Consider the following 26,625-nt stretch of genomic DNA (forward strand, 5'->3'; position numbering starts at 1 on the left):
TTGCGGAGGTAGTGCAATATACCGGGCCAACCGGTGGCGGAAGTGAAGCAGACTTCAAACTCTCCGCCACATTTCCAAAAATAAGTCCAATTGGATCCGTACCAGATATTCTTGCATGTGGCCCACTTAGAGCTAATATAAACGAAAACGTAGCATATGGACGGGCCCCCCAGTATACTCTGTTAAACCACTTAGAGCTGCCACTCATAAAGAGGATCAGTTCGGCCTGATGCTACATGCGACGCACATTTTCAGCGCTCGATTTGTGAATTGTGGTTCGTACACGAGAGATGAGGGACGCCGTAGTGGAGGGCTTCGGATTTTAGACCACATGGGATTCCTTAACATACAACGACATCGCACAGCACACGGGCGTTTTTTTTATTTCGCCTACATCGAAATGCGGCCGCCACGGACGGGATCGAACCCAGGACCTTGGGATCAGGTGCTGAACGCCAAAGCCACTGTAACGGGTCACTTTATTTGTGTTCGTAAATAAAATATTACAGTCGAACCTTGGTTATGAAACTCGAAGGGGTTCGCGAAATAGTTGATATACCGGTATATCGATAATTCAGTGTAGGAAAAATGGCGATAGGTAAGCTTATCTATGACCTAGAAGCAAGAATACAATGCATCCATTCTTGTGACACGGTGCCTGGCTGACGACGATCTTCTGCCTGGTCAGGTCCGTTGACCGCAACGAGGTGTCCTAGTCCTCCCAGGTTCGGAGAGGCACCAGCCCGGCGGGGGGAGGGGACGCCGGGCATGACGGGAGGATGTGTGCAAGGGTGGCCTTGGGGCGGGAGCACAAGGTGCATATGGGGGTACCGGCTTAAATTTATAGAGATGGGCTGGTGTAGGTAGCGTGTGCGTCTGCAGGGGACGCCAGACTGATTTCTTTGCGGTAGTAAGGGATGGGTGGGGTGGCGGGAGATGAGGGCACTCAGCGCGGGAGTTTGTGGTGAGCTCAGCAAGCGAGTGCATACGCTCCTTCGAGAAATTCCCCACGAGGTCCGCCTGTGCCCGACTTCTAGACTCTCGGGCTAAGGAGTCGGCGGCCTCGTTGCTGGGATTTCCCAAGTGCGCAAGCATTCAGATGAGCTCAGCGCGTTAGAATAGGTGGGGGGGTGCACCAGGGATTGTGCAGGGTGGTGAACCCTGTTCCTGGCATAGTTTAGAATGGCTGTTTTTGACTCACTGATGATGTAACCGACATTTGTGTATGCCAGAGCAATAGCGGTCTTCTCGGCTCCCTCAGGGGTGGTGCCTGAAGGAAGCTCGAAAGTTAGGGAGGCTATGTGGGGGTTGCGGACAACCGCAGTGGCTCCATGCTCATCGCAGGTGGCATCCACCCAAACGCATCCCCATACCATTTATGTCGCGCTGCCTCGCGCGCCTTTCTCCGACCTTGATTACGGTGGGGGTGCATGTTCCTCGGTAATGGTTTGACATGAATCGAAGTGCAGATCTGGGTAGGGAGTGTTCTTAGTGATGTATTGTTTGCGGAGATAGTGATGCAGGCCTATTGCTGATTGAGTATGTGTCGTCCGGCAGCACCTAATCAAAGGTTCTGGGCTTGTATGTGGACCTCTCGAAGTTCTTGTAATGTTATGGACTCCGCGTTCGAGCAGTCTCTTAATTACAGGGAAGCTCACTTGTGGCGTGCACCGTAGCGGTGCCCTAGCGCATGCCATCCGCCTTGTTTGCGGGAGGTGCGGGATTCGACCCCCTGCCGCCGCGTACCCATCGGTCTCTAATGTTCCCCTGGCCTGGTGCTCAGATTCTGTGAGATGAGATGATTGGGAAATTGGTCTTGACCCTACCGCGTGTACGTCACCGCGAACACCCAATAGCCGTTCGAGCACGCTCCGCACAGGTGCTGGTGGAGTGTCTGCACCGTGGTGTAAGAATATTTTCTTACACCATGGTCTACACTCAATCGCGAAAGCGTTCAACAGCTGCGCTGGTCAAACGCATTTATGAGAAAACAACCGTTGAAGCATTTAATCCAACTCTGTTCTGATGGTCCACCGGTACCGGGCGTGGATAGGGGTCACTCTTGGAGAGGGCGGTTGGGGTGGGGGGGGGGGGGGGGGGAGGTCCGTTTGAACCATGCATTTCTTCGACTTTTTTTTTTGTAAAACTAAATTGAGTTCAGCATGGTTTTCCTGTATAAAATTTCCTCTCGCTTTGAGGATTGGGGGCGAACATCCTCCACCCCCTCCCAATATCAGTGTACGAGCACATGGTGCAACCACCGCGCTTCGTGCCGCACGTCGCGGAGATTTCACCTACGGTTAAATTAATGATCAGCTGCTAAATGTATATAACATGCAACGTCTCCGAGGCTTCTTTAAGCCGTCCTCGTTCGCGTTGGTAGCGCCAGCATACTTGCATTCGTTGTGGCGCTATGGAGCGCTGTCACCATCAGTAGCGCCGCCCTCTTTTTGCCAAGCAACAAGAACAGGAGCTTACACGCCTCCAAGTGATAGAACAGCCTTGCTCTCGCCGTTATTTCCAACTCATGCTGGGACTTTATTGCGAATATATATCGTTTCGTGTTGCGTCACACCAAACAATTTTTTTTTCTAGTAAAACCAAATGCTCGCCATGGCCAGTAGCCTGGCTTGCCTAATATACATCGTTTATTTTATCGGAACTCTGCAAGCCAAATGGGAATTTCGGTGGCGGTGTCTCAGGCAGTGTCGGCGAGGGCGTCCTCGTCGTCGAACTCTCCCTCGTCGTCGGCTGTGGCCTCCTGGTACTGCTGGTACTCGGACACCAGGTCATTCATGTTGGACTCTGCTTCGGTGAATTCCATTTCGTCCATGCCTTCCCCAGTGTACCAGTGCAAGAAGGCCTTGCGGCGGAACATGGCTGCAAATTAAGACGGGCACCACGAATATTAGTTGTTTTTGTAGGCTTTCACGAATTGCAGCGGAACTTATACAGCTAGTTCAATTCTATCCGTACGAATTATTTCCACCAAGTTACCCAGCTGTTCGGATTTTTGTTTCTGCGCCAACAAGTCCAGCTTTCTCCGGCAAAAATTTTGAAAATTGGAAAATTGTAAGACACTGTTAAGGAAATACTGAACGTAATGGTCCATTATTCTGATATGTAGCAAAATCTTCCTTTTAAAGTGTTTCCAGCGATCGCACCGCAACGCTTTTGACGATAGCGAAAACGTGAATAGAAAAAAAAACTAAGAGACTGCCTCGGGTGATCTGCGGATATATTGATTGTTTTAGTGAAATCTTGCATTATACGAGAAAACTGCGTTCATGAACGGCTTCCCGCTTAAAAATACTTTTGTCCATAATTCCTGAGTATCCGATTTCAAAAAGCGCCTTTCTCGATCATGAGGATCGGATTGAGCGATGGCGTCCAAAAATAGGCCTGCCTAAACTTGCAACAGAAGTGGAATAATCCAAGTTTTCTTTTGTATGCTGAGCGGCGGCGCGGATTAGCGTGAGGAGGGAGTGCTCACACACGCTCGCCATCTAAAGGGCGTAACTACATCCGACATTTGCTTTTAGTAAAAATCAATTTTCGGCTCTTTATGGGGTATGTAGATGTTTATCCGGCAACAAAATACGCATTATGTCGAGAAAATTGGATTTAAAAATTTTCCCGCTTCTCGATTCAAACTCGTGACGTCAAGACAAGCGAAATTCGTGACCACCGCTTAGTGAATAGCGATGTAGACTAGCCTCAGGGATCCACGACCAAAAAACAAAAAAGGAAGAAAACTCTTCAAGCACTGTAGTTTGCTTGCAAAAACGGTCGGTGATGGCGGCATCTGTATTTCATTTTTTGACCTTTACCTGGCTAGGGAAGGGGACGGACCTTTGTCCTCGTTTGGGTTGTCCACTGTTCGGGTTAGAGGTGCGCAGGGTTGAATGGGGGAAGTTGTAGAGATTGTGTAGGGTATCTAGGTCTGAGTAGAGTGACTCTAGGTCTGAGGTAGCTCACTCCCCACGGCACGGGAACAAATGCCCATCTCTTTCCCTTTCGCCTAGCCTTAGTCGTAGAAGCTCCGTTTTTTACTGATAAAAGTGTCTTTCGCAATTAGAACGCTGCTACATTTCCATACAGGCCAACTTGAATTGGTCCTCAGAGTCTCTTTAAAGGTGGCCGCTTCGTTACCTCTTTATGAGTGTTTTTTACGGGCACTGCTAAATTTGTAACGTCGGAAACATTACCCCTCCTTGATACACGGTCTGCACTTGGTGAACAGGGTAATGTCGCGCTTGTCATCTGAGATGTTTAATGAACGGGGTCGTTCCTTGCAGCTTGTGGTTTGTCAGTGAACTGCGCGTACAAAAGTTTTGCCGACACTGTTTGTGACGTCATCTTTGTCACAAAAGAACACCGCATCCAACACACCCCTGTTTTGGTTTAGGTTTTCTGCTTTTTGCTCTTTGATGATTGTTTTACTCACAGTTCTATTAACAACAGATTGCAACGAACAGAGAGGGCTTTAAGCAATATTACGGGAGCGCCACCTTAAGATTAAAAAAAAATAATAATCCCAAAGTTGCCCTTGAACGATGAAGTAGGCGCTCTATGCAACTGCAGATTGTACGTGTGAACTGCAGGCTGTGCTGTGAGTAGAATGTAATTCGAGCAATTCTGATAAATGACTGACCAGTGAATTGTTCTGAAATGCGCTTGAACAGCTCCTGAATGGCCGTGCTGTTCCCGATGAACGTCGCAGACATCTTGAGGCCACGGGGTGGGATGTCGCAGACGGCGGTCTTGACGTTGTTCGGGATCCACTCGACAAAGTAGCTCGAGTTCTTGTTCTGGACGTTAAGCATCTGTTCGTCGACCTCCTTCATGCTCATGCGGCCGCGGAAGATGGTGGCTACCGTCAGGTAGCGGCCGTGGCGGGGGTCGCAGGCGGCCATCATGTTCTTGGCGTCGAACATCTGCTGCGTCAACTCTGGCACGGTCAGCGCCCTGTACTGTTGGCTGCCTCGGGACGTGAGTGGTGCGAAGCCGGGCATGAAGAAGTGCAGACGCGGGAAGGGCACCATGTTGACAGCCAGTTTGCGCAGGTCAGCGTTCAGCTGGCCGGGAAACCTGCGTGTGTATGGTTACCTAAGTTGCTTTAAGACTGTTTTTTTTTTGCGTTAAGCACCGCGAACAAGGGCCTGCAGGCGCCGCGCCATTCATGTCCCCAATTGTGCTACGAAGTTATACACAACACAAGCTATTCCCTCTTCAGGTGTGGTGAAGTAGTTTGCAGGCCTAAGCGCCTGTGGCCATTGTGGGCATCGGGCCATTCTTCGACGGCAGTGATCGGTGCCACTCACTACAGCTTCGCATATAGAGATGTCGAGTGACAGTAATAGACTACGATTCCTGAGAAAAGAAAGCTTCGTCACCTGAGGCATGTTGTGACTCCGGACATTGTGACAGAAACCAGGTGGTTGAGGTCCCCGTATGTGGGAGTGGTGAGCTTCAGGGTTCGGAAGCAGATGTCGTATAGCGCCTCGTTGTCAATGCAGTAGGTTTCGTCGGTGTTCTCCACCAGCTGGTGCACGGACAGGGTGGCGTTGTAGGGCTCGACGACGGTGTCGGAGACCTGCAGTTTTGAATGCGCTTGAATTCGCACTTTCTGTCGACGTGGTGCAAAGCCTACCACATCTATGCACAAGAAAAATTTTCTCATTTTTAAGCACTGTGATTCTTCGATTTCTCGCTACCATTGTCGAGCATTAAAGGGACAAGAAATTATTTTGATGGTCAAATTCTAGGGCAGCGATCAGTAGAGGTGGCCTTTGTCAGTATTAATTCGAGTCAAATTCAAAAGCTCTGCGTGGACCCTACACACACCTCCTTCACGCCCCGACGTCATGCAGATGCGGTGGCGCTGATGTCAGTAGCGCCTTTGGCACGGCAGGCAAAATAGGTTCCGCCTGCCTGTGCCCACCAGCTGCTGCAGCTGCTGTCGGGACTGCGCAACTGCATCATGCCCGCGCCTCGATATGTTTCTCGCTGATAGATACCGCATTAAGGAATGGGCCACGGTAGTAAAGCGCGAAGTCTGGGCCTCGATCGCCGCTTCCAGGCAATGTACTTCGTAGCTGGGGAGTTGCGTTCATTCTCCTGAACATCAGCATAGTACGCTTATAATTGCTTAAGGGAAAAAAAACACAAATGTCTGCGCACGTAATTATCACGTCGAGCCGTTTTGGTGTTCACTGGGCGCTGACAGGCTGAATCACCACCAAGGAATGCGGTCTTTTGTTGATAGCAGATAATGTTTAAACGTGTGTGGAAGTTATACGATCATATAAAGCCGCGTTCATGGCACTTAATATTCACTTCAGACCATTTCTTAATATGGCCGACATAATTACTTGGTCTGTGTAGAAAGAAGTCTGCTAAATTGTGTCGTTTTTGCACGGCCACGTTGGCATGTTTCTGTACGTGTGCTAAAAGCCACGTGCTTTTTCACTGCATCATATGTCATAAGCTGTTTCATGAGGCGGTGCATGATCGCGAAGCTTGTTTGGAAAGAAGCAGCCGCGATCGCATTGCCCGAGTTGATGACGATGATGATGACCTCAGCCTTAATGGCACATACCCACGGCGGGGGATTGGCCAGGGTGCAATGCTGATACAAACGCACTCATGGCCAAGGAGTGGTGTAATTGGATAATTTTGTGACCTAGACTCGAATTTTGATTAAAAATCAAGATAAAAAAAACGGAAATGAAAAAGCAGGGAATTCTCATTCTAGCAGAGGAATCTACCTGATGCAATTATATATTCGTGAATAAAATCGCACACTGGTTTCAATGCATATCCCTTGGCGCTTGCCCCGAATGAGAGGAGAATCGGAATAAATAGAGCAAGCCCCCGTCGAGCGAGGGGATCTCTAAGTAAGCTCTACGGCGAGAAGTTAACCGCAAAGAGCAAAAAGTGATCTGTGGACTCAATTTCGCCAAAGACTCAGAGAGGGTGGTCAGAAATAACCCTGATCGACATAAGTAGAGATTTAGTCGCGGTATTCTGCTGCGCAGTAGGGTCGTGGACACTTCACATTGCCTTGAACTGCACATCCGCGCACTCCAAGGAAATGCCAGGTGTTGAAAATTCGCTGCAACAAGGAGTGGCTCATGGCTCAAGTAGTGGAGACGCTGGCTGCAGTCAAGTAGACAGTATTAGGGACGAACGGGACAATAGGTCCACCAAGGGCGGACTTAGCAAAAAAATCAACTCTCTCATCAGAAGCAATGCCACAGTGCCCAGGGACCCAGTGAAAGCGTACTTTTGTAATGTGTGGTGGAACAAGAAATTGAAGGGAACGGCTCATAGGAGTATCTCTCGATTTTTCGAGCACTATCAAGACGGAAAGGCTGTCTGAAAGTATAACAACCTGAGAGATACTGCAGGGATTCCTTATTAAGGCCAACTCAATGGCCAGAAACTAGGCGACAAAAATAGGGGTATAGTCAGGAGCTTGAAATGAATAACTCTATTCAAGAGCCCTTGAGTAAATGCCAATGGCTGCTTTTTCATTTTTCTCGGAGGCGTCTGTAAAAACAGCAGTATGGTTAGGGAAATTATCCAGACACTCCTTAATAAGCCCATTTAAAACACTTGCAGGCAGATTCTTAGCATTCCTTGGGAAGGTGTCGTCAAAGGGGACTACAGTATCAGCCCGGCGGTGGTTAACTGGTACTACAGAATTTATTGATACAGAAATTTTTGACAGCAGGGAATTAGTGAACACAACCCGAGGAAGCTTATACCTAGGCCAAAAATTACCAAAGAATAGAGGTGGGTTCGTTGTAAATATAGGGTTAGCCAATTCAGGAACAGGCTCCAAAGACATTAAAAACGTCCGCACAGTGAGAAGCTGAGCCGCAAATTTAGATCAGGTATCCGCGCCTCCAAGTACAGCGCAGCGTTAGCAACTGATTTAGGCGGACCTAAGCAAAGGCGCAGAGCGCGTCGCTCCATAACAAACAGGGGTTCAAGCTTGTACCTTGTGCACCCAGAAAAGAGAGCAGAGCCAAATTCAAGTACACATGTCTTATACAGAAAGAGCAAAGTGTCCCGACGAATACCAAATTTTTTGTTGCTGATCCTCTCCAACCGGCCAAGGGCACGCTCACCTTTAAAGCACAATGCTTCTAATCAAGTAGGGCATAAGCATCCGCGCGCGAGCACCTATCACGCTGAATAATGTCCAAGACACACTGTTCATCTTTGGGCAGGTGGGATCGTCAGCTGCGAGATCAGACTTAGAAGTGCAGACGTCTGAAGCATGAGCACCGCCGCAAACGCGGCAGCGCGTTGCCGACTTGCAAGATTTGCCACTCTGACCAAAACGCCAGCAGTTCTTACATTGTAATGGACGGGGCTGCAGTGGGTCAACACGGTAGACAATGGGCCAGACTTTGATTTCCAATCGGCAAGAGGAGCCCGCAAAAGTTGCTATAACAGACTCAGTTGGAATACGAGAGCCTCCAGCCTCTGTTGCAGCGGTAAACTGAGAGGATGCCCACACCGGCATCATGGAAGTCCAAGAATTTCTTCTGGCGTAGCGGAGGGATACACACCGCGGATTATTCCTTTTACGCAGGCGAGTTGCTCGGGAATAAACGCTTTCACCGGGAGTGAGGCAAAAGAGGTGCACTGCAGCAAGTCTGCAACACAATCCAAATCAGGTGATTTGCACAGAATTCTTCTTTTGGCTAATGGTCGAACCTCGGAAATCTCAAGATATCGAATGGTCGCTGCCTTCAGCTGCTCCTGGATCATATGAGAGCTCTTGATCTTAATTAAACCATCTCCTACAGGGACCAGAGCCACAGGGATACGCTTGGCAAAAAGAATTTAGGCAAACTGGCGAACCAGGCTACTGGACCTGTGCCCGAGGAAGACATAGCCATGTCCGTAAGCCTAAGAAACATGAAGCCTACATCCAAAAGGGAAAAAACCTGGCCAAATCCCCCACTCGCGGAACGGCCTCACCAGGAGTTTACAGGATCAGCAGCACCAAGACACGCTTCAGCACCGAGGCCAGATGAAGCGGGAGGCGACATAGAACAGCCGTAGAACAGCGTCGGGTCGTATCAGCACAATGGACACTAAGGGCCGTTGTTGTTGTTGCATTCGTGACATGGCACATACCCACGACGGGGGATTGGCCAGGGTTCAGTGGGGAGACCCCATAGAATAGGGTAAATGGTGCCAAGCTATTTTGCCTTGGGTGAAATTTACGAGTGATTAAAAAGAAAAGAAGGGCCCTTTCTTCTTCTTTACCGAGTTGTTGTTGTTGCTGTTGTTAGCCTATCAAAAGATGGCACATACCCACACTGGGGGATCGGCCAAGAATCGGGTGGCTATTCACCTGAACGCAGTTAACAAAAAGGAAAAGCACGTGGGAGCATAACACCGGTGAATTTTTCGTCATGAACAGAAAAGGGATGAGTGTTTTGATTTTAAAATTTTAAGAATAATAATAAAGAGAGTGATTAAATATTAATGATTTAGTCAAAATGTAATAATTGATAGAAAAGAAAAGGTTGAAACACTTAGCAAGGCAGTCGGTGAGATTCTATCAGGAAATTTTGAACAGCGGTGAAAACAGATCTGTGGCTGAACCCAAATGTGGTGGCGCCAAATGATAGCAAGAGCGGGCTGCTCAAACTAAGGCCAAGATGCTGCAAGGGCTCCTCCAGCAACCTTTTTCTCAGTGAGTTGAATCGGCGACAATACAGCCAAAAATGTTCAATGGATTCTGGCTCACGGCAAAATGCACAAAGGGGAGAGAGCGCCAAACCCGACTTGTGTAAATAGAAATTTAGAGGGGGGATGCGGCGGCGTAGCCTCGTCAGTGATACTTCAAGCTGCCGAGAGCAACAAATTTTCCTGTTCCAATAATATTTATGGTGCTCATAATCCGCCGATGTTAAAAGTGATGTGTCTTGCGAGATTAAAAACGCACGTCGCCGAAATCTAGATGCTGTAATGTAGGCTGTAGCCGGGATGATTGGCAACACGGGGCCGCTGAGGGAAGCCTTTGCGAGATTATCAGCAATCTCATTTACTGTCACACTGCTGTGGCCGGGAACCCATACTAAATGAACAAGGCTCAAATGCGGAGGAAGTAGGGATAAGAAAGTTGATAAAATGGGACCGTCAACCTGTGCAGCGAGGGACGAACAAAGATAAAGAATCAGTAATTACTGCAACTGCTGTAATAGAGGGGTCTAGCTTGCGTAGAGCAAGTACAACTGCTAGAAACTCTGCTTGAAAAATAGGGGTGAAATCTGGAAGGCGCAGAGAAAAGGACCAGTCTAAATGGGAGCAAAATATTCCCACACCTGCTTTTTCATTGCATTGCGATGCATCAGCGGCTATTGCTATATCGGTTGGTAGGGTCCTCAGATGATCTTCTAGAAGGCCATTTAGAATACTCGGTGGCAAAAGTTTTGCATTTTTTGGGAATATGTCGTCGAAAACAATGTGGATAGTGGGCCCATTCCGAAGCGCAGGAAGGATATCATAAATGTTTACATCTAAAGGCTGAAGTAATCTTTGCACAAACACTACCTGAGGGGAATTGAAACGAGACCAGGGGACACCAAAAAAGGAGGTCGGCTGAGAACAGAAAATGCTTTGGGAACGGTGGAAATGGGATTCATAGATCCTGAGGTAAGTTTGCACAGTTAAAAATTGAAGTCGTGATAAGAGAGACGGAATGCGGGCTTCAAGGTACAGCACATTGATAGCCACACATTTTGGAAGGCCGAGGCACATGCGAAGTGCTTCCCTCTCTAAAAGGACGAGAGGGCGAAGTTTATATGTAGGCGAGCCTGAAAACAACACTGATCCAAATTCTAAAATTGGCCTGACATACATTATGTAGATCATTAATAGCGCATCTCTGCGCATGCCGTACCGGTGATGACATAATCTCCGTAACATGCCCACGGCACGAGCCCCTTTCGCCGCGACATGGTCAATGTGAGGTCGCCAGGACGAACGCCACTGGGTCGAACGATGTCCTCCTAACAGAGCCAAGCTGGTCGTCTCACGGTGGCCAAGAGGTGCCGAGAGGCCGAGCGAATCTTCTTCTTCTTCTTCTTCTTCTTCTTCACCCCAGGTATATGGCCGAGTTGCAGCGTGCTTTTGTCTTCGTTTTTGCCATCGCATTACAACGGCCTCCAAAGTATCTCATAAAGCTAGCGCAAATAGATGAGAGCACACGAAGCTGCGTCCAGCACACGTAGTTGCAGGCGAGTGGAATTTTTCGGCTTGAGCCCCTGCGTCTTTCAATCAGACTCCTGCGTTGCTAGGAAAATGTTTCGGTTTGGTTTGGTTTGGTTTATGGAGTTTTAACTTTCCAAAGCGACCCAGGCTATGAGGGACGCCGTAGTGGAGCACCCCGGAAATTTCGACCACCTGGGGTTCTTTAACATACACTGACATCGCACAGTACACGGGCCTCTAGAATTTCGCCTCCATCGAAATTCTACCGCCGCCGCGGCCGAGGTCGAACCCACGTCTTTGGTGTTAGCAGCCGAGCGCCATAACCACTGAGCCACCGCGGCGGCTATGCAAACGTTTCATTTAGGGGGTACACTAACAGAAACTGTCGGGTGAAAGAATGCAGCGAGATTGAGAGGAGACGCGGAAATTGAAAGTATTTTCGTTATTTATGCATGAGATGTAACCAAATTTGGTACAACTGTCAACTTTTTATGCTAATTTCAGTGCTGTGCTTTATTTTCAGCTGGCTGGTACAGATGTTGGGTTATTATAATTAACACCGTCGTTAAGTCATCGAGTGTGTTATAATTAAGTAGAAAGTGCGCAAATTTTTTATGCCAGCATGTTCACAAAGCCCTGCTTTGTGTGATGACGCTACTGTTCTTTTTTTTTATGCAAAGTACGTATGCAAACAAAAGTTAAACTCTAGCATGCATATTTACGTGAACACATTTCTTAGAAAAATAACTTCAACATGCTACTGCATGTGTACGCTCAGCTGGTGACCCCAAAGACGCGGGTTCGATCCCAGCCGCCGCGGTCGAATTTCGATGGAGGCGAAATTCTAGAGGTCCGTGTACTGCGCGATGTCAGCGCACGTTAAATAAGCCCAGGGGGTCGAAATTTCTGGAGCCCTTCACTACGGCGTCCCTCATAGCCTGAGTTGCTTTGGGACGTTAAACCTTCATAAACAAAACCATAAATAAATCAACGTCTTAGGATTCATTCGCAGCAAATAGAATCATTCTATTTTTATTCGTTACGAAATTACGAAGGGATGAGTGATGCCAATCGTAGAAAACGTGAAAGCTGAGAAAACCAACCTTAAAGTTTATTCCCTCGTTTGCTTCGTTCACCCTCGTAGCTTTTTCTTTTGGTCAAAGAAATGCGGCACTGCAATCAATGGAACCTCTGATCTTCTGATCATTCCGCTTCCAAGTGATACTAAGATGGTGGTGCACCGTCGTCGGAAACCCGTGGAATTCGCGATGCGCCGAGGCCACCAGAAGGGCGATTCGCTCAATCTTCGACGCCCACACATCAAAAAAGCGTAATTTTCTAAATTTCTACTGCACAAAAAATTGCGATCAGTTTGGCCATTTTAATAAGGTGACAAATCGGCCTCGTTGGTGCATGATCCTGTGGCGAAAAGCAGCGCTTACACGCGACAGAGGAGACTGGAGACACGACGCTGTCCCCACTTGCCTCGCTGCGCGGCACGTGTGTCATGTGACGGTGAGCGCACGTCTGCTCCGCCGAAACAACGCCAGAGCTTCTCCTCACTGCTATCCCGAAGTGGAATTATTCCGGCTAGTACAGAGCGTCAAAAAGTGGTTATTTTATTCCACGGCTAGCGTAGAAATCAACGGCAGCAACGCTTTCTGTTTGCAACTGATCATATATACAACACACAGTGCCAAACAATATCTCTGAATAGGCCGTACGTGGTCAACGCGAGCCTGTGCACTTCGAGAAATTACGAAGTTCAAAGCATCAACCACTTGGTGATTCGCAGAAACCGACAACGCGCCTACAGGCCTACCGCGAGCCCGCTAGCGACTGCAGTGACACCTTGTTTGTTTGCAAACATGCAGCAGGTCTGCGGGAATACGGTGGCCGCAGCTGGCAAAAGACAGGGTTAACAGGAGAGACATGGGAGAGGCCTTTGCCCTGCAGTGGGCCTAGTCAGGCTTATGGTGATGAGGATGGTGCAGCATGTCTATAATTTACAATTTCTATTTAAATCGCTGCTCGCACTGACTCGCAGTCTGCTAGGGCGACAGCTCACCTCGCATTCTTTGCCTTAGCACACTATACTTAGCCGCTCCTACCCCAAAGATGTCAGTGGGCAGCCTGACGCCCACTGCCCATTGGGCATGCTCAGGTGGCGTGGGCGGGATTGCGCAGCCCCGACCTGTTTTCTGTTAGCACGCAAGCAATCCTAGCCAACCCCTAACGATTTCGACGATGTCTCACGCGGAGAAAATGAAGCCTCAGCCAGACATAGTAAGGAAATGGGTGTGCATGGCAATGAAGCTCAATTCTGGGGATGGTCCTGCAGGGTAAGGACAGCAACCCATGGTATGGCACATGATGGTGTATATTGTGTATGGGGGTTTAACGTCCCAAAGCGACTCAGGCTATGAGGGACGCCGTAGTGAAGGGCTCCGGAGATTTCGACCACCTCGGGTTCTTTAACGTGCACTGGCATCGCACAGTACACGGACCTCTAGAATTTCGCCTCCATCGAAATTCGACCTCCGCGGCCGGGATCGAACCCGCGTCTTTCGGGCCAGCAGCCGAGCGCCATAACCACTCAGCCACCACGGCGGCCCTGATATGGCACATGAAGAATGTCCCAAACATGGTTAGGACGCCCGAAATTTGCCCTTCGAATGACCTTGACCGAATTCGACTGCCGGTGAATCTGGTTGTGCTCAGGTGGAAGACAGGCTTCACCTCGTCTCGAAATGGAATTGGCCCACCTCCAAAAATAAGAGTTGGCCCACCCCCTAAAATTTGAAAATTGACCTACGTTCGGGACCGACATGCGACACCCCCAGAATGGGTTTGGCCCACCCCCAAAATTTGTGAGGCCCACCATGCTTTCGCGCACTATTTCGTGCTTAGCAATGATAAACCGCTAGCCATTTTTTTTTTCGGCACGTCGTTGTGTAAGAGTTGAGGGAAGCTAAGAAGCATCATTTTTAATCGCCGATATCTTCGGTGTTAAAGGGCTGTAGACACCAAAATTTTGCTCGCATGTTTTCTGCTTTCAAATGATGCTTTAGACATTAGAATACATGTATCGCCGCGTTGTTTTCGCCTACGACCGATAATTAATATATAATTGAATTTCTTCTTTCATGCTGTTTCGGTTTCATCAACCGAACGATGGCTGTGACGTGTAGTTGGAGTATCGTGAGGCAGGAAAAAAACGGCAGTATGACTGCTGATACGTCGTTTGTTTTTATTCCAGATCTTGAAGCAGGCTTGTTTAAGCGTTACAGTGAATTAAAACTACGTGTCAGCGTTTATATTGCAGTTTTTTTCATGCCTCACATGACCTAAAGTCGAACTACATGCCACAACCATCGTTCGGTTGATGAAACCGAAACAGCATGAGGGAAGGAATTCAGTAATCAGTGATTTAGCGGTTGTATGCGAATACCAGACGATGATCCATGTATTATAATGCCTAAAGCATCATATGGAAGAATAAAACGCGCAACTAAATTTACATGTCTGTAGTCTTTTAATGAAGCTAGCTTATACTTGTTTTCCTGTTCGGTGACGAGTGATGGAATAGCGATCGCTCGTGCGCTTTTCCTAACCTCAGTATATACCATTTCATGGTCCCTTTAAGGTCACAGCCGTCGTGCGCTTGCACTCTGCAGCTGTTTTCGCGCCATTCGTTTGGCAGCAGCGGTGGGTGACGTAAAGTCTCGCATCTTCACGAGCGAGTGCGGTGTCGATACCACCGTAGTAGGTAGACATCAAGAAAGCAAGCTCGCTGAGGTCACCACATGCGGACGTGGTGAAGCCTTCATATCTGACGGCAGTTTAATAATAATAATAATAATAATAATAATAATAATAATAATAATAATAATAATAATTGGTTTTCTGGGGAAAGGAAATGGCGCAGTATCTGTCTCATATATCGTTGGACACCTGAACCGCGTCGTAAGGGAAGGGATAAAAGAGAGAGTGAAAGAAGAAAGGAAGAGAGAGATGCCGTAGTGGAGGGCTCCGGCATAATTTCGACCACCTGGGGATCTTTACCGTGCACTGACATCGCACAGCACACGGGCGGCTTAGCGTTTTTCCTCCACAAAAGTTTGCGTCTCGCTGGTATTGATGCTGTCCTGGCTTAAGACACGTGCCGGCGGCGCGGAAGCTGTCACGACGAATGCGCACCTTGGGGGAGGGCATGACGCTGAAGGTGTTCATGATGCGGTCCGGGTACTCCTCCCGGATCTTCGAGATGAGCAGCGTGCCCATGCCGGAGCCGGTGCCTCCGCCCAGGGAATGGGCCAGCTGGAAGCCCTGCAGGCAGTCGCAGCTCTCTGCCTCCTTGCGCACCACGTCCAGCACGGAGTCCACCAACTCGGCGCCCTCAGTGTAGTGGCCCTTGGCCCAGTTGTTGCCGGCGCCGCTCTGGCCTGCGAAGGTTACCGCGCATATGTACGCCACCGGCATATCCCCGCGCTGCTGGGAGCCGCTGTTTCGAGCCAATAAGCTTTGACCAAAAAGGTAGCCGCTAAGGCGCTTTGCGCTGAAACCTTTCCTGTTTCTACGCGAATTTTTCTTCAGTCGCTTCGGTCGGTTTTCATGAGGCAGAGGCTAAGCACGAAAAGGAAAGAGTACGGCGTTTGTACCCGTGCCGTGTGGAGTGCGTTCTTCGTTATTCGGGTTATGAGAGCGGAGTAGTTAAATGGGGAGTTGAAAAGACGGTGCGGTGTTGCTAGGGCTGAGGACGTGTCCCTTTCCTGCCTAGCTGCTGCTGCAGAGCCAAACGCCTTTAGCTGCACGGAGTAAATTGGACCACCCAGGGTTCTTTAACATACACTGACATCGCACAGCACATGGGTCTTTTCCACTTCGCATCCACCGAAACGCGGCCGTCGCGGCTGGAATTGAACCTGCGTCCTCGATTCCAACAGCCGATCGCACTAACCACTGAGCCACCACGGCGGGGTTTCAAATTCGCCATCATTTACGTTACTCGCTTGCCCAGTATTACCCCCTCGCGGACGAGAATCTACAGGTGCCGAGAACACGCGCAAGTCAAGCAAGAGCATTTCGTTAATGAGGGCAAGCTAAAGCAAAAAAAAAAGAAAATTCAGCCAATCGCTGAATGGTACCTGCGCCATCAAGTCACCTCTGCCGCAAGAAACGATCAAGAGAAATAAGCTATCGGCATGCCTTTTTGTTTTTGTTCTTTTGGCGCGAAAAACGTTTAAACATGGATAAATGCTTAGAAGAGAACACAAGGTGCGAGACGCCTATCATCTCCAAATTCAGATAAGCATACAGTGGTAGAGGTGCGGTCTAGTTGGCTCTTCATATCTTAAAACGGCGAAAAGGACGCGGACAATGACAAAAGTGGACGCATACTGCTGAGTTTGTGTCCACTCCTGTCATTGTCCGCGTCCGTTGCGCTGTTTTCAGATAAGCAGACGCATGTATCCAACAAAGGCGGCGGTGCCTGACGGCTGCTGCGTCGCATGCACACATGTTGCGACAGTTCGCAGGTCATGGCGTCCGTGGCCTTAGTGCGCGCGAACAGTGTGACGGTGATCCCTGATACAGCATATAGATTTGCCGTTTAAAATGTCGAGGACGAATTCCGCTGACATTCACAAGTTCCCGCCAAGAAATGAACGAAACCGTACGCGTGCGACCATATTCCGGCCACGGGTGCATCGGCCTAGGAAGTTTTGCAACAGGTGGTACGTTTACATGCACCTCATTTCTTGCACCTCATTTCAGAACTGCCTCCAGTCACATCCAGTCCAATTTTAACAAAGTTGGCTGCGAGTAATCCAAATAAAAGGGATCGGACTCCTGGAGGAAGGAAGTCAGAAATGAAACAAATATTTACGTATAAAAACGAGATGAGGACGTCCCCAAAAAGTGCACTCATTGGTTTCGCGAAATCGGAGTTCCTGTTCAAAAATCGCAGTGAGGGCCTGGTAGCATACAGCATATGCCCCGTATACACAGGACGTACTGGGTTCGAATGTCAGCACCGCCGGTGATTCAACAGTTTTTTAATGGTCACAAAAGCATCTTTCGACCAGATGCTCGGCTTCTTCAGGCCGCCACCGGGTTTCTGATAATACCGTCACTTCGAGGGGTAAATCAATTACTGCACGTTTTTTGGTAGCTATGGGCAGCTGCAGCTCGTTCCACGCATTTCCTATTGGTTGTATATTTCTACAACCTCTGGCGAGCGGGGAGGATCCTACTGTTGCGGCGTTCCCCAACACTGCAGATCATCACCTCTGCAGATACTTCGTGCCCCGCGGTCCAGAACGACACCTCGGAAATTTCCCAAAACTAACATTGGCGCCAAACACCATACGGAACTTCTGTGTAATGGCGAGGGCCCACATCGTCAGCGCAGGCGAGAACACGAACCGCGTTTGCTCGTTTTTACGGCCGCGATGGGCATCTAGCCCCATGCGTGCCCACGAATAGCCGTGCGAGTGCCTCCGGAACTCCCGACGGAGGCTGCAGAGGAAAATTGAAACCATATGCGCGAAGGCAATGCCCTGGCTCGCTCTTGTGCGAGAGGGTCGCGCGGCGGCACGAGAAGGTGATTTTACGGCTACCGGAAGTGTGCCCATGACGTCGTGGCTGCTGTGGCTCCAGCGAATGAGAGTGTGTGGTGGCCTGGCGACGTCATGGTACAGTGACGTCTTTGTTCCACGATTTTAGTTCCAAAATTGGTCACTGCGAGTACACCAATCGGCCCGCGAATTTTGAAAAACACGGTTTTTAAAAGTTCATAATAAATTGCTGGCTCAGTTCTGAAGACTCATACTTGGTGTGAATGCTTCTTAGCATCATTTCTAAGCATTGAAAACATTTACAAGTGACTTTTTATTCATTGCATAGTCCCTTTAATGCCTTCATACAATATCAGGCGACTGGGTAGCGAGGTGGATCTACAATAAAGGTTTTTCCTAGAACTCTCGTCCGGGAAACTTTTGTTCCCAGTAGTAAACTGGTAACCAAAGAGTTAACTTTAGTAAGTAAAAAATTACAGTGATATTTTTTGCAGCTAGCGCATGCTAACATGGAGTGTTGGACCAGGCTTGTGGCGTGCGAGAAAAAAGCATACTTTTTGACGTGCCCATTCAAGCATGTCACAAGGTCGCCAAACTCTGGCAGCGATTCGATAACCAGTTGTTGAACAACATTCCTCTGGTTTTTGTGTTGGCGAAACATTGTGGCATTCTCTGGTTGTAATAGCTTTTTTTGCAATTACCCCGGTGTGCATCACGACAGTGACGACACATGCACTTGGGAATTCCAGCCTGCCTCGATTCAAGCTATAGATACCAAAGAGTGAACATCGGCATCATCATGTTCTGTTGTTTCGCAGTCCATAACAAGCTGCTCTCGGCAGAAATCGCAGTTCAGGGCTTTCATTACAGAATGAGCACAAAAGCACCTACATAGCCAAACACAGGCGCGCGTGAACTCAAACTGTTCAGACCTTCTGTAAACTCAGCAATTTTGAAGGAATGTGCAGCACTTGACAAACAACCGACCTCATCGTCGCTGAAGTCACCGGCGCACATCACAGGAAGCGTGCCTTGGAGGCGAATTCTGCCTTCGCACTCGTGAAGCTGTCGGATGCTGATGTGGTAGTTACCCCCAGCCATTTGTCTGTACTGAAGAAACCTCTTCTCTAGGCCGTCTGTTTGCACTTTTCCGAGTAGCACGTACTTAAAACCGAGCTCATAGACGCAATACTTTGAGAATTCAAGTAGAGCATATGCTGAATGCCACAGAGCATTAAAAGTTTCCTTTGTGGCGTGCAATTCTCGTGTTTATAAAATTTCCATACGTCAAGCCAGATTTTGAAGGCTTTCAAAAAGGATAGCTTAGGGTCATCATTCAACGATGAAATTGGCTCTTCGTATACGTCGCGATAGTGATAGCCCTTGTGTGGCATCTTCACATTAACTACCATCCACCAATGAATAATTATTCTGATGAAGTTGGCAGTTTCTTTCGCACGTGAAAGTACAGGAAAATCGCAGTGCATGTCGAAGGCTTCAGCCACAAAGATGTTGAAAACCTGTAAGGCTAGTTTAACATTTTGCCTTTGTAAATTGCTTGGGTTTAAAGCCTTCGAAGGCAGCCTATAACTGTACTTCAAGAGCTGAGAAGATTCAAGTTTGTGAAGCTTTCTGAGATCCTTGAATGATGCCCACTGTATAATGTCAGGGTGGACGGAATTGTCAGTGAGGTTAAACATAGGAAAATAAAAGTTGGCTTTAGGATTTCTTTAGTTAAGCCAATTATTTCTAGCACACTTTAACAGTTACACAGCGTCAATGATGTAAAACATGGGTCGCGTTGCATCGTCTAGATGTGGGTAAATAATCCTCACCTTATGCGGCATCGTAAAGTCCATAAATGGCTGAGCGTGAATCTCGTCTGCCATTAAAACAACAGCACTCTCATGCGATTTCAATTTATTAAACCTCTGGCCAATGTATTTAAGAAAATTCTGATCACCTGATTAGTTATCAGGTGATAGGTGGAAAGAGGAGCAGGTGTTTCTAATGGTACTCGGATGCGGCAAAGTCAAACAACCAGAGCCCCTCAAAACCTTGTATGCATGAGGAGATATAGTATGCAGATGCAAGCAAGCACCATTGTTTGAGATGAGTACTGCAGTCACTCTCAAGCAACAACACTTGTTCCCTCAGAAGTTTAACAGAGTCCTTTCTGTTTTTGCGGACGCTTTCGTTAATCTTTTCCATGAGGTTTACTATCAGGTCAGTAAGGCCATCAGATGAACCTTTGTCGTCAGAAATCTGCTGTAGCTTATTTAATACGTCAAGTAGGACATTGATGTCACCGATTTCGTCAGGCACGACAAAATCTCCTAAACGTTTCACTGAGTTGCCGTGAAAACACGCCGTGATACGAAGATATGCGAAAACAGTAACAGAACACTGTAGGACCAGCGCACTCTCATTTGCAATATTCAAGAACATGCTACAGTTTGCGTGATTAATAATAGTCCATTCAACCGGGACACACTTGACGTTTAAGCGCTCCATAATTTCATGCAGAGATGAAAATTTGCACTGCATTTGTTCTTGTCGATAGCAGGCTGCTGGCACTTCAATAGCACGAGCAAGACATTTGCCTCCCGGCGCATTTTTTCGGCATCTGGGGAGCTCCTTGCTGGCACGGCATCTTTCTTTGACAGGTACGAGGGACAGCCAGGGAATTAGGATGGCACTGACCCAAGACGCAGGTGTGGCACTTTTAGAGGGACTTCGAACACCTTTCCTGTCCGGGGATTGGTGTACGATGAGGTATGTTCAAGGCAGGATGCATGGAAGTGTAAGGCGCACACCTGTTTTACAATAGCAAAAGTGCGACGCACCACATTACCAATGCAGTACAATCTAATATCGAGGTAAAGCTTAATTTTTGTCATGGCTCCCTTAAATACTGTTCATGTAGAGAAAATGGCTTCGTACCTTGTTGTTGGCAGTAGGCACAAATCCTTCCGGGGAATCGCACTGAGCCACTTGTAAAGCTGTTCATCCTTTGGCAAAGGAAACACTTGAACCTTGTTCCCCGTCTTGTAGTTGCTTGAGCACATAGGTACACAATACTTGTTAGGCATGTCGAAGCCCGCATGTCGCAGAACGGGCGCAAGGAAAACAGCACTGAAGCGACCACGAGGCGACTGGCTCGACGAACTAGCTGCGTGTAACAAGAGGGGAAAAATGAGCCGGGAGGCGACGGGACGGAAAGGCCGGTATGGAGAACCGGAGGCAGCCGCAGGCAATGGCAATGCCCAGGTAGGACGGTGGGTGCTGACGTCGCTAGAGAGGGCACAGGCCTTGAAAAGTTTAGGAGGCGTTGGCATAGGTGCGTCGCTCGCATGAAGGTGCTTCACCAGCATAGTGTCTCGTCTATAGTTGTCGCTGGAGTATTAATGTAGAAATTGCACTGATTAAATCAAATACAACAAACTAATCACAACGGAAACAACCGGACATGAGCTTCTGACGGCCACAAAGGTCAGGTACCACATGGTGCTACTGCGTCACGGATTGTTTCAACACCGCATCGTTCTAGTCATTTCCAGATCGGTGTCTCACAAGCTCTTATGCTGCTGATTACGTCTTTCATGGCGCCGACAAGAATGACTGACTGCGACAGAATCACGCCAAACAGCTAGCCCACTTGGGCATGTGCCGCACTAGCAGCGTTAAGAAAATCTTTTCGCACGAACACCTGTTTGACTACTCAGTGTTCCCATGCTTGCCTGCAGTGCAAACCTCACTTAAGAACAAGGACTATAAGGTTTCGCGTGGCTACAGTGTCTACAGTATCGTGCTCTGCGGTGAAGAGGCGTTAAGAGACGACGCAACTTTAAACTTTAAACAAAAATTACCTCGATAAAAACTTCAGAAATGGAAGGCAATAAGCTGTTTTACGTAATCCACTATTGTTTGTATTTTTACTTGAACCACGTCAGGGTGAAATTAACGAGTGTTTTGGCTCAAAATTCACTTTTTGTAACTAGATTTTTTCCTTCTGCATCCGCAGTTTCATCACCTGTAAAATTTATTATAGGTACTGGACATCTACAGGAACAAAACGGCTATTCCAGAATTTCCGAGAGAAAGTTCATATTTAAAACAAAAAATGACAAAAATGAAAAATGACACATTTTCATACTTTTTTCGATTAAAAAAATATTTATGCCGTGTAAAGCAGCATGCTCCGAATTGTATCGAAAGACAGAATCTGTGCAAATGTCAATGAAAAACTTTTTGGAGTGTTTTCTAAATATTTGCTTATTTAGCAGTGCCTGTTTTCTCATTTTTTCTGAATATTCAATCTTCCCTCACTTCACGAATAAATATTTAGGCAAAAATGCTTCAGGCTTTCATTACGCACATTACGATGTTTACACGAATTTTTTGAACAAATTGGAGATGGTCGAGCGCAACGCCTGGGATGTTTGGCGTGGAATGATCCAGGTAGAACTATGTGAGTATGACGTCAGGGGACGAAAAGGCGGCATAGTTTCGGTTTCGCGAATTCAAGATGGCGGCCATTAAAATTGATTGTGTCCTCCTATACCTTAATTCTCCCCCGTATGACGTCAGGGGACGAAATGGCGGCATAGTTTCGGTTTCTCGAATTTAAGAAGGCGGCCATTAAAATTGGTTGTGCCCTCCCATGTATATTTTGAACCCATTGGAAGGCCAGTTGGAGCGTCCAATTGTAATGCCGGCCCACACAAAACAAATTGTTTGCTTCAATCGGAAAATATCCCATTATTTACTTGGAACCAATTGCAAGCTTCAAATGGAATAGGAGGGGCATTCCAACTGGAACACTTATAGAAAGGTTAACCGCTAGCTTCCTAATCAAGTGGCAGCTCCAAGTAGGCCGCAAGCGAGCATGCATGACACACAAACCATAGGCATAAACGTTGCGGCAGTTCCTGTCCCTATGGTTTGTCTGTCTGTCTGTGTTGCCAGGAAGAAAAAAGGAAAGTGCACAGGCCTGCTCACTGGCTCAAGCCGAGCCACAATCGCTACCACGTGCAGATAGTAGGAGAGTTGAAAGATGGGATAGAAAGACAGGATAGTAAAGACGCGTTGAAGACAAGGCCGATTGCGGAGGTAGTGCAATATACCGGGCCAACCGGTGGCGGAAGTGAAGCAGACTTCAAACTCTCCGCCACATTTCCAAAAATAAGCCCAATTGGATCCGTACCAGATATTCTTGCATGTGGCCCACTTAGAGCTAATATAAATGAAAACGTAGCATATGGACGGGCCCCCCAGTATACTCTGTTAAACCACTTAAAGCTGCCACTCATAAAGAGGATCAGTTCTGCCTGATGCTGCATGCGACGCACATTTTCAGCGCTCGATTTGTGAATTGTGGTTCGTACACGAGCGATGAGGGACGCCGTAGTGGAGGGCTTCGGATTTTAGACCACATGGGATTCCTTAACATACAACGACATCGCACAGCACACGGGCGTTTTTTTATTTCGCCTACATCGAAATGCGGCCGCCACGGACGGGATCGAACCCAGGACCTTGGGATCAGGTGCTGAACGCCAAAGCCACTGTAACGGGTCACTTTATTTGTGTTCGTAAATAAAATATTACAGTCGAACCTGGATTATGAAACTCGAAGGGGTTCACGAAATAGTTGATATACCGGTATATCGATAATTCAGTGTAGGAAAAATGGCGATAGGTAAGCTTATCTATGACCTAGAAGCAAGAATACAATGCATCCATTCTTGTGACACGGCGCCTGGCTGACGACGATCTTCTGCCTGGTCAGGTCCGTTGACCGCAACGAGGTGTCCTAGTCCTCCCAGGTTCGGAGAGGCACCAGCCCGGCGGGGGGAGGGGACGCCGGGCATGACGGGAGGATGTGTGCAAGGGTGGCCTTGGGGCGGGAGCACAAGGTGCATATGGGGGTACCGGCTTAAATGTATAGAGATGGGCTGGTGTAAGTAGCGTGTGCGTCTGCAGGGGACGCCAGACTGATTTCTTTGCGGTAGTAAGGGATGGGTGGGGTGGCGGGAGATGAGGGCACTCAGCGCGGGAGTTTGTGGTGAGCTCAGCAAGCGAGTGCATACGCTCCTTCGAGAAATTCCCCACGAGGTCCGCCTGTGCCCGACTTCTAGACTCTCGGGCTAAGGAGTCGGCGGCCTCGTTGCTGGGATTTCCCAAGTGCGCAAGCATTCACATGAGCTCAGCGCGTTAGAATAGGGGGGGGGGGGGGGGGTGCACCAGGGATTGTGCAGGGTGGTGAACCCTGTTCCTGGCATAGTTTAGAATGGCTGTTTTTGACTCACTGATGATGTAACCGACATTTGTGTATGCCAGAGCAATAGCGGTCTTCTCGGCTCCCTCAGGGGTGGTGCCTGAAGGAAGCTCGAAAGTTAGGGAGGCTATGTGGGGGTTGCGGACAACCGCAGTGGCTCCATGCTCATCGCAGGTGGCATCCACCCAAACGCATCCCCATACCATTTATGTCGCGCTGCCTCGCGCGCCTTTCTCCGACCTTGATTACGGTGGGGGTGCATGTTCCTCGGTAATGGTTTGACATGGATCGAAGTGCAGATCTGGGTAGGGAGTGTTCTTAGTGATGTATTGTTTGCGGAGATAGTGATGCAGGCCTATTGCTGATTGAGTATGTGTCGTCCGGCAGCACCTAATCAAAGGTTCTGGGCTTGTATGTGGACCTCTCGAAGTTCTTGTAATATTATGGACTCCGCGTTCGAGCAGTCTCTTAATTACAGGGAAGCTCACTTGTGGCGTGCACCGTAGCGGTGCCCTAGCGCATGCCATCCGCCTTGTTTGCGGGAGGTGCGGGATTCGACCCCCTGCCGCCGCGTACCCATCGGTCTCTAATGTTCCCCTGGCCTGGTGCTCAGATTCTGTGAGATGAGATGATTGGGAAATTGGTCTTGACCCTACCGCGTGTACGTCACCGCGAACACCCAATAGCCGTTCGAGCACGCTCCGCACAGGTGCTGGTGGAGTGTCTGCACCGTGGTGTAAGAATATTTTCTTACACCATGGTCTACACTCAATCGCGAAAGCGTTCAACAGCTGCGCTGGTCAAACGCATTTATGAGAAAACAACCGTTGAAGCATTTAATCCAACTCTGTTCTGATGGTCCACCGGTACCGGGCGTGGATAGGGGTCACTCTTGGAGAGGGCGGTTGGGGGGGGTGGGGGAGGTCCGTTTGAACCATGCATTTCTTCGACTTTTTTTTTGTAAAACTAAATTGAGTTCAGCATGGTTTTCCTGTATAAAATTTCCTCTCGCTTTGAGGATTGGGGGCGAACATCCTCCACCCCCTCCCAATATCAGTATACGAGCACATGGTGCAACCACCGCGCTTCGTGCCGCACGTCGCGGAGATTTCACCTACGGTTAAATTGATGATCAGCTGCTAATTGTATATAACATGCAACTTCTCCGAGGCTTCTTTAAGCCGTCCTCGTTCGCGTTGGTAGCGCCAGCATACTTGCATTCGTTGTGGCGCTATGGAGCGCTGTCACCATCAGTAGCGGCGCCCTCTTTTTGCCAAGCAACAAGAACAGGAGCTTACACGCCTCCAAGTGATAGAACAGCCTTGCTCTCGCCGTTATTTCCAACTCATGCTGGGACTTTATTGCGAATATATATAGTTTCGTGTTGCGTCACACCAAACAATTTTTTTTTTCTAGTAAAACCAAATGCTCGCCATGGCCAGTAGCCTGGCTTGCCTAATATACATCGTTTATTTTATCGGAACTCTGCAAGCCAAATGGGAATTTCGGTGGCGGTGTCTCAGGCAGTGTCGGCGAGGGCGTCCTCGTCGTCGAACTCTCCCTCGTCGTCGGCTGTGGCCTCCTGGTACTGCTGGTACTCGGACACCAGGTCATTCATGTTGGACTCTGCTTCGGTGAATTCCATTTCGTCCATGCCTTCCCCAGTGTACCAGTGCAAGAAGGCCTTGCGGCGGAACATGGCTGCAAATTAAGACGGGCACCACGAATATTAGTTGTTTTTGTAGGCTTTCACGAATTGCAGCGGAACTTATACAGCTAGTTCAATTCTATCCGTACGAATTATTTCCACCAAGTTACCCAGCTGTTCGGATTTTTGTTTCTGCGCCACCCAGTCCAGCTTTCTCCGGCAAAAATTTTGAAAATTGGAAAATTGTAAGACACTGTTAAGGAAATATTGAAGGTAATGGTCCATTATTCTGATATGTAGCAAAATCTTCCTTTTAAAGTGTTTCCAGCGATCGCACCGGAACGCTTTTGAAGATAGCGAAAACGTGAATAGAAAAAAAAACTAAGAGACTGCCTCGGGTGATCTGCGGATATATTGATTGTTTTAGTGAAATCTTGCATTATACGAGAAAACTGCGTTCATGAACGGCTTCCCGCTTAAAAATACTTTTGTCCATAATTCCTGAGTATCCGATTTCAAAAAGCGCCTTTCTCGATCATGAGGATCGGATTGAGCGATGGCGTCCAAAAATAGGCCTGCCTAAACTTGCAACAGAAGTGGAATAATCCAAGTTTTCTTTTGTATGCTGAGCGGAGGAGCGGATTAGCGTGAGGAGGGAGTGCTCACACACGCTCGCCATCTAAAGGGCGTAACTACATCCGACATTTGCTTTTAGTAAAAATCGATTTTCGGCTCTTTATGGGGTATGTAGATGTTTATCCGGCAACAAAATACGCATTATGTCGAGAAAATTGGATTTAAAAATTTTCCCGCTTCTCGATTCAAACTCGTGACGTCAAGACAAGCGAAATTCGTGACCACCGCTTAGTGAATAG

At 48.3% G+C, this 26,625-nt stretch overlaps 3 protein-coding genes across 3 annotated transcripts in view; all 3 read right to left on the bottom strand.

Moving 5' to 3' along the window:
• The window catches only part of LOC144114003 (tubulin beta-4B chain-like), a 29,932-nt gene extending 28,556 nt beyond the window's left edge, over positions 1 to 1,376 (bottom strand). Inside the window, exon 1 of the mRNA XM_077647430.1 lies at positions 1,202 to 1,376. Within this exon, the coding sequence (XP_077503556.1) occupies positions 1,202 to 1,376 (175 nt within the window). The remainder of the gene's footprint in view (positions 1 to 1,201) is intronic.
• Positions 1,377 to 2,601: 1,225 nt separating this feature from the next.
• Positions 2,602 to 15,585, bottom strand: LOC144136277 (tubulin beta chain-like). The gene is made up of 4 exons (XM_077668495.1): positions 15,445 to 15,585; positions 5,397 to 5,596; positions 4,655 to 5,091; positions 2,602 to 2,880 (listed from the first exon to the last, which is right to left on the bottom strand). Exons 1-4 carry the CDS (start codon positions 15,526 to 15,528, stop codon positions 2,699 to 2,701), a joined length of 903 nt encoding a protein of 300 aa, XP_077524621.1. The 5' UTR covers positions 15,529 to 15,585; the 3' UTR covers positions 2,602 to 2,698.
• Positions 15,586 to 25,534: 9,949 nt separating this feature from the next.
• On the bottom strand, positions 25,535 to 25,806 carry LOC144136284 (tubulin beta chain-like). Its single transcript, XM_077668507.1, has one exon. The coding sequence runs from the start codon at positions 25,799 to 25,801 to the stop codon at positions 25,622 to 25,624; it is 180 nt and encodes a 59-aa protein (XP_077524633.1). The 5' UTR covers positions 25,802 to 25,806; the 3' UTR covers positions 25,535 to 25,621.
• Positions 25,807 to 26,625: the final 819 nt, after the last annotated feature.

Source organism: Amblyomma americanum, chromosome 1, assembly GCF_052857255.1.
Source record: "Amblyomma americanum isolate KBUSLIRL-KWMA chromosome 1, ASM5285725v1, whole genome shotgun sequence".
Lineage (NCBI taxonomy): Eukaryota > Metazoa > Arthropoda > Arachnida > Ixodida > Ixodidae > Amblyomma > Amblyomma americanum.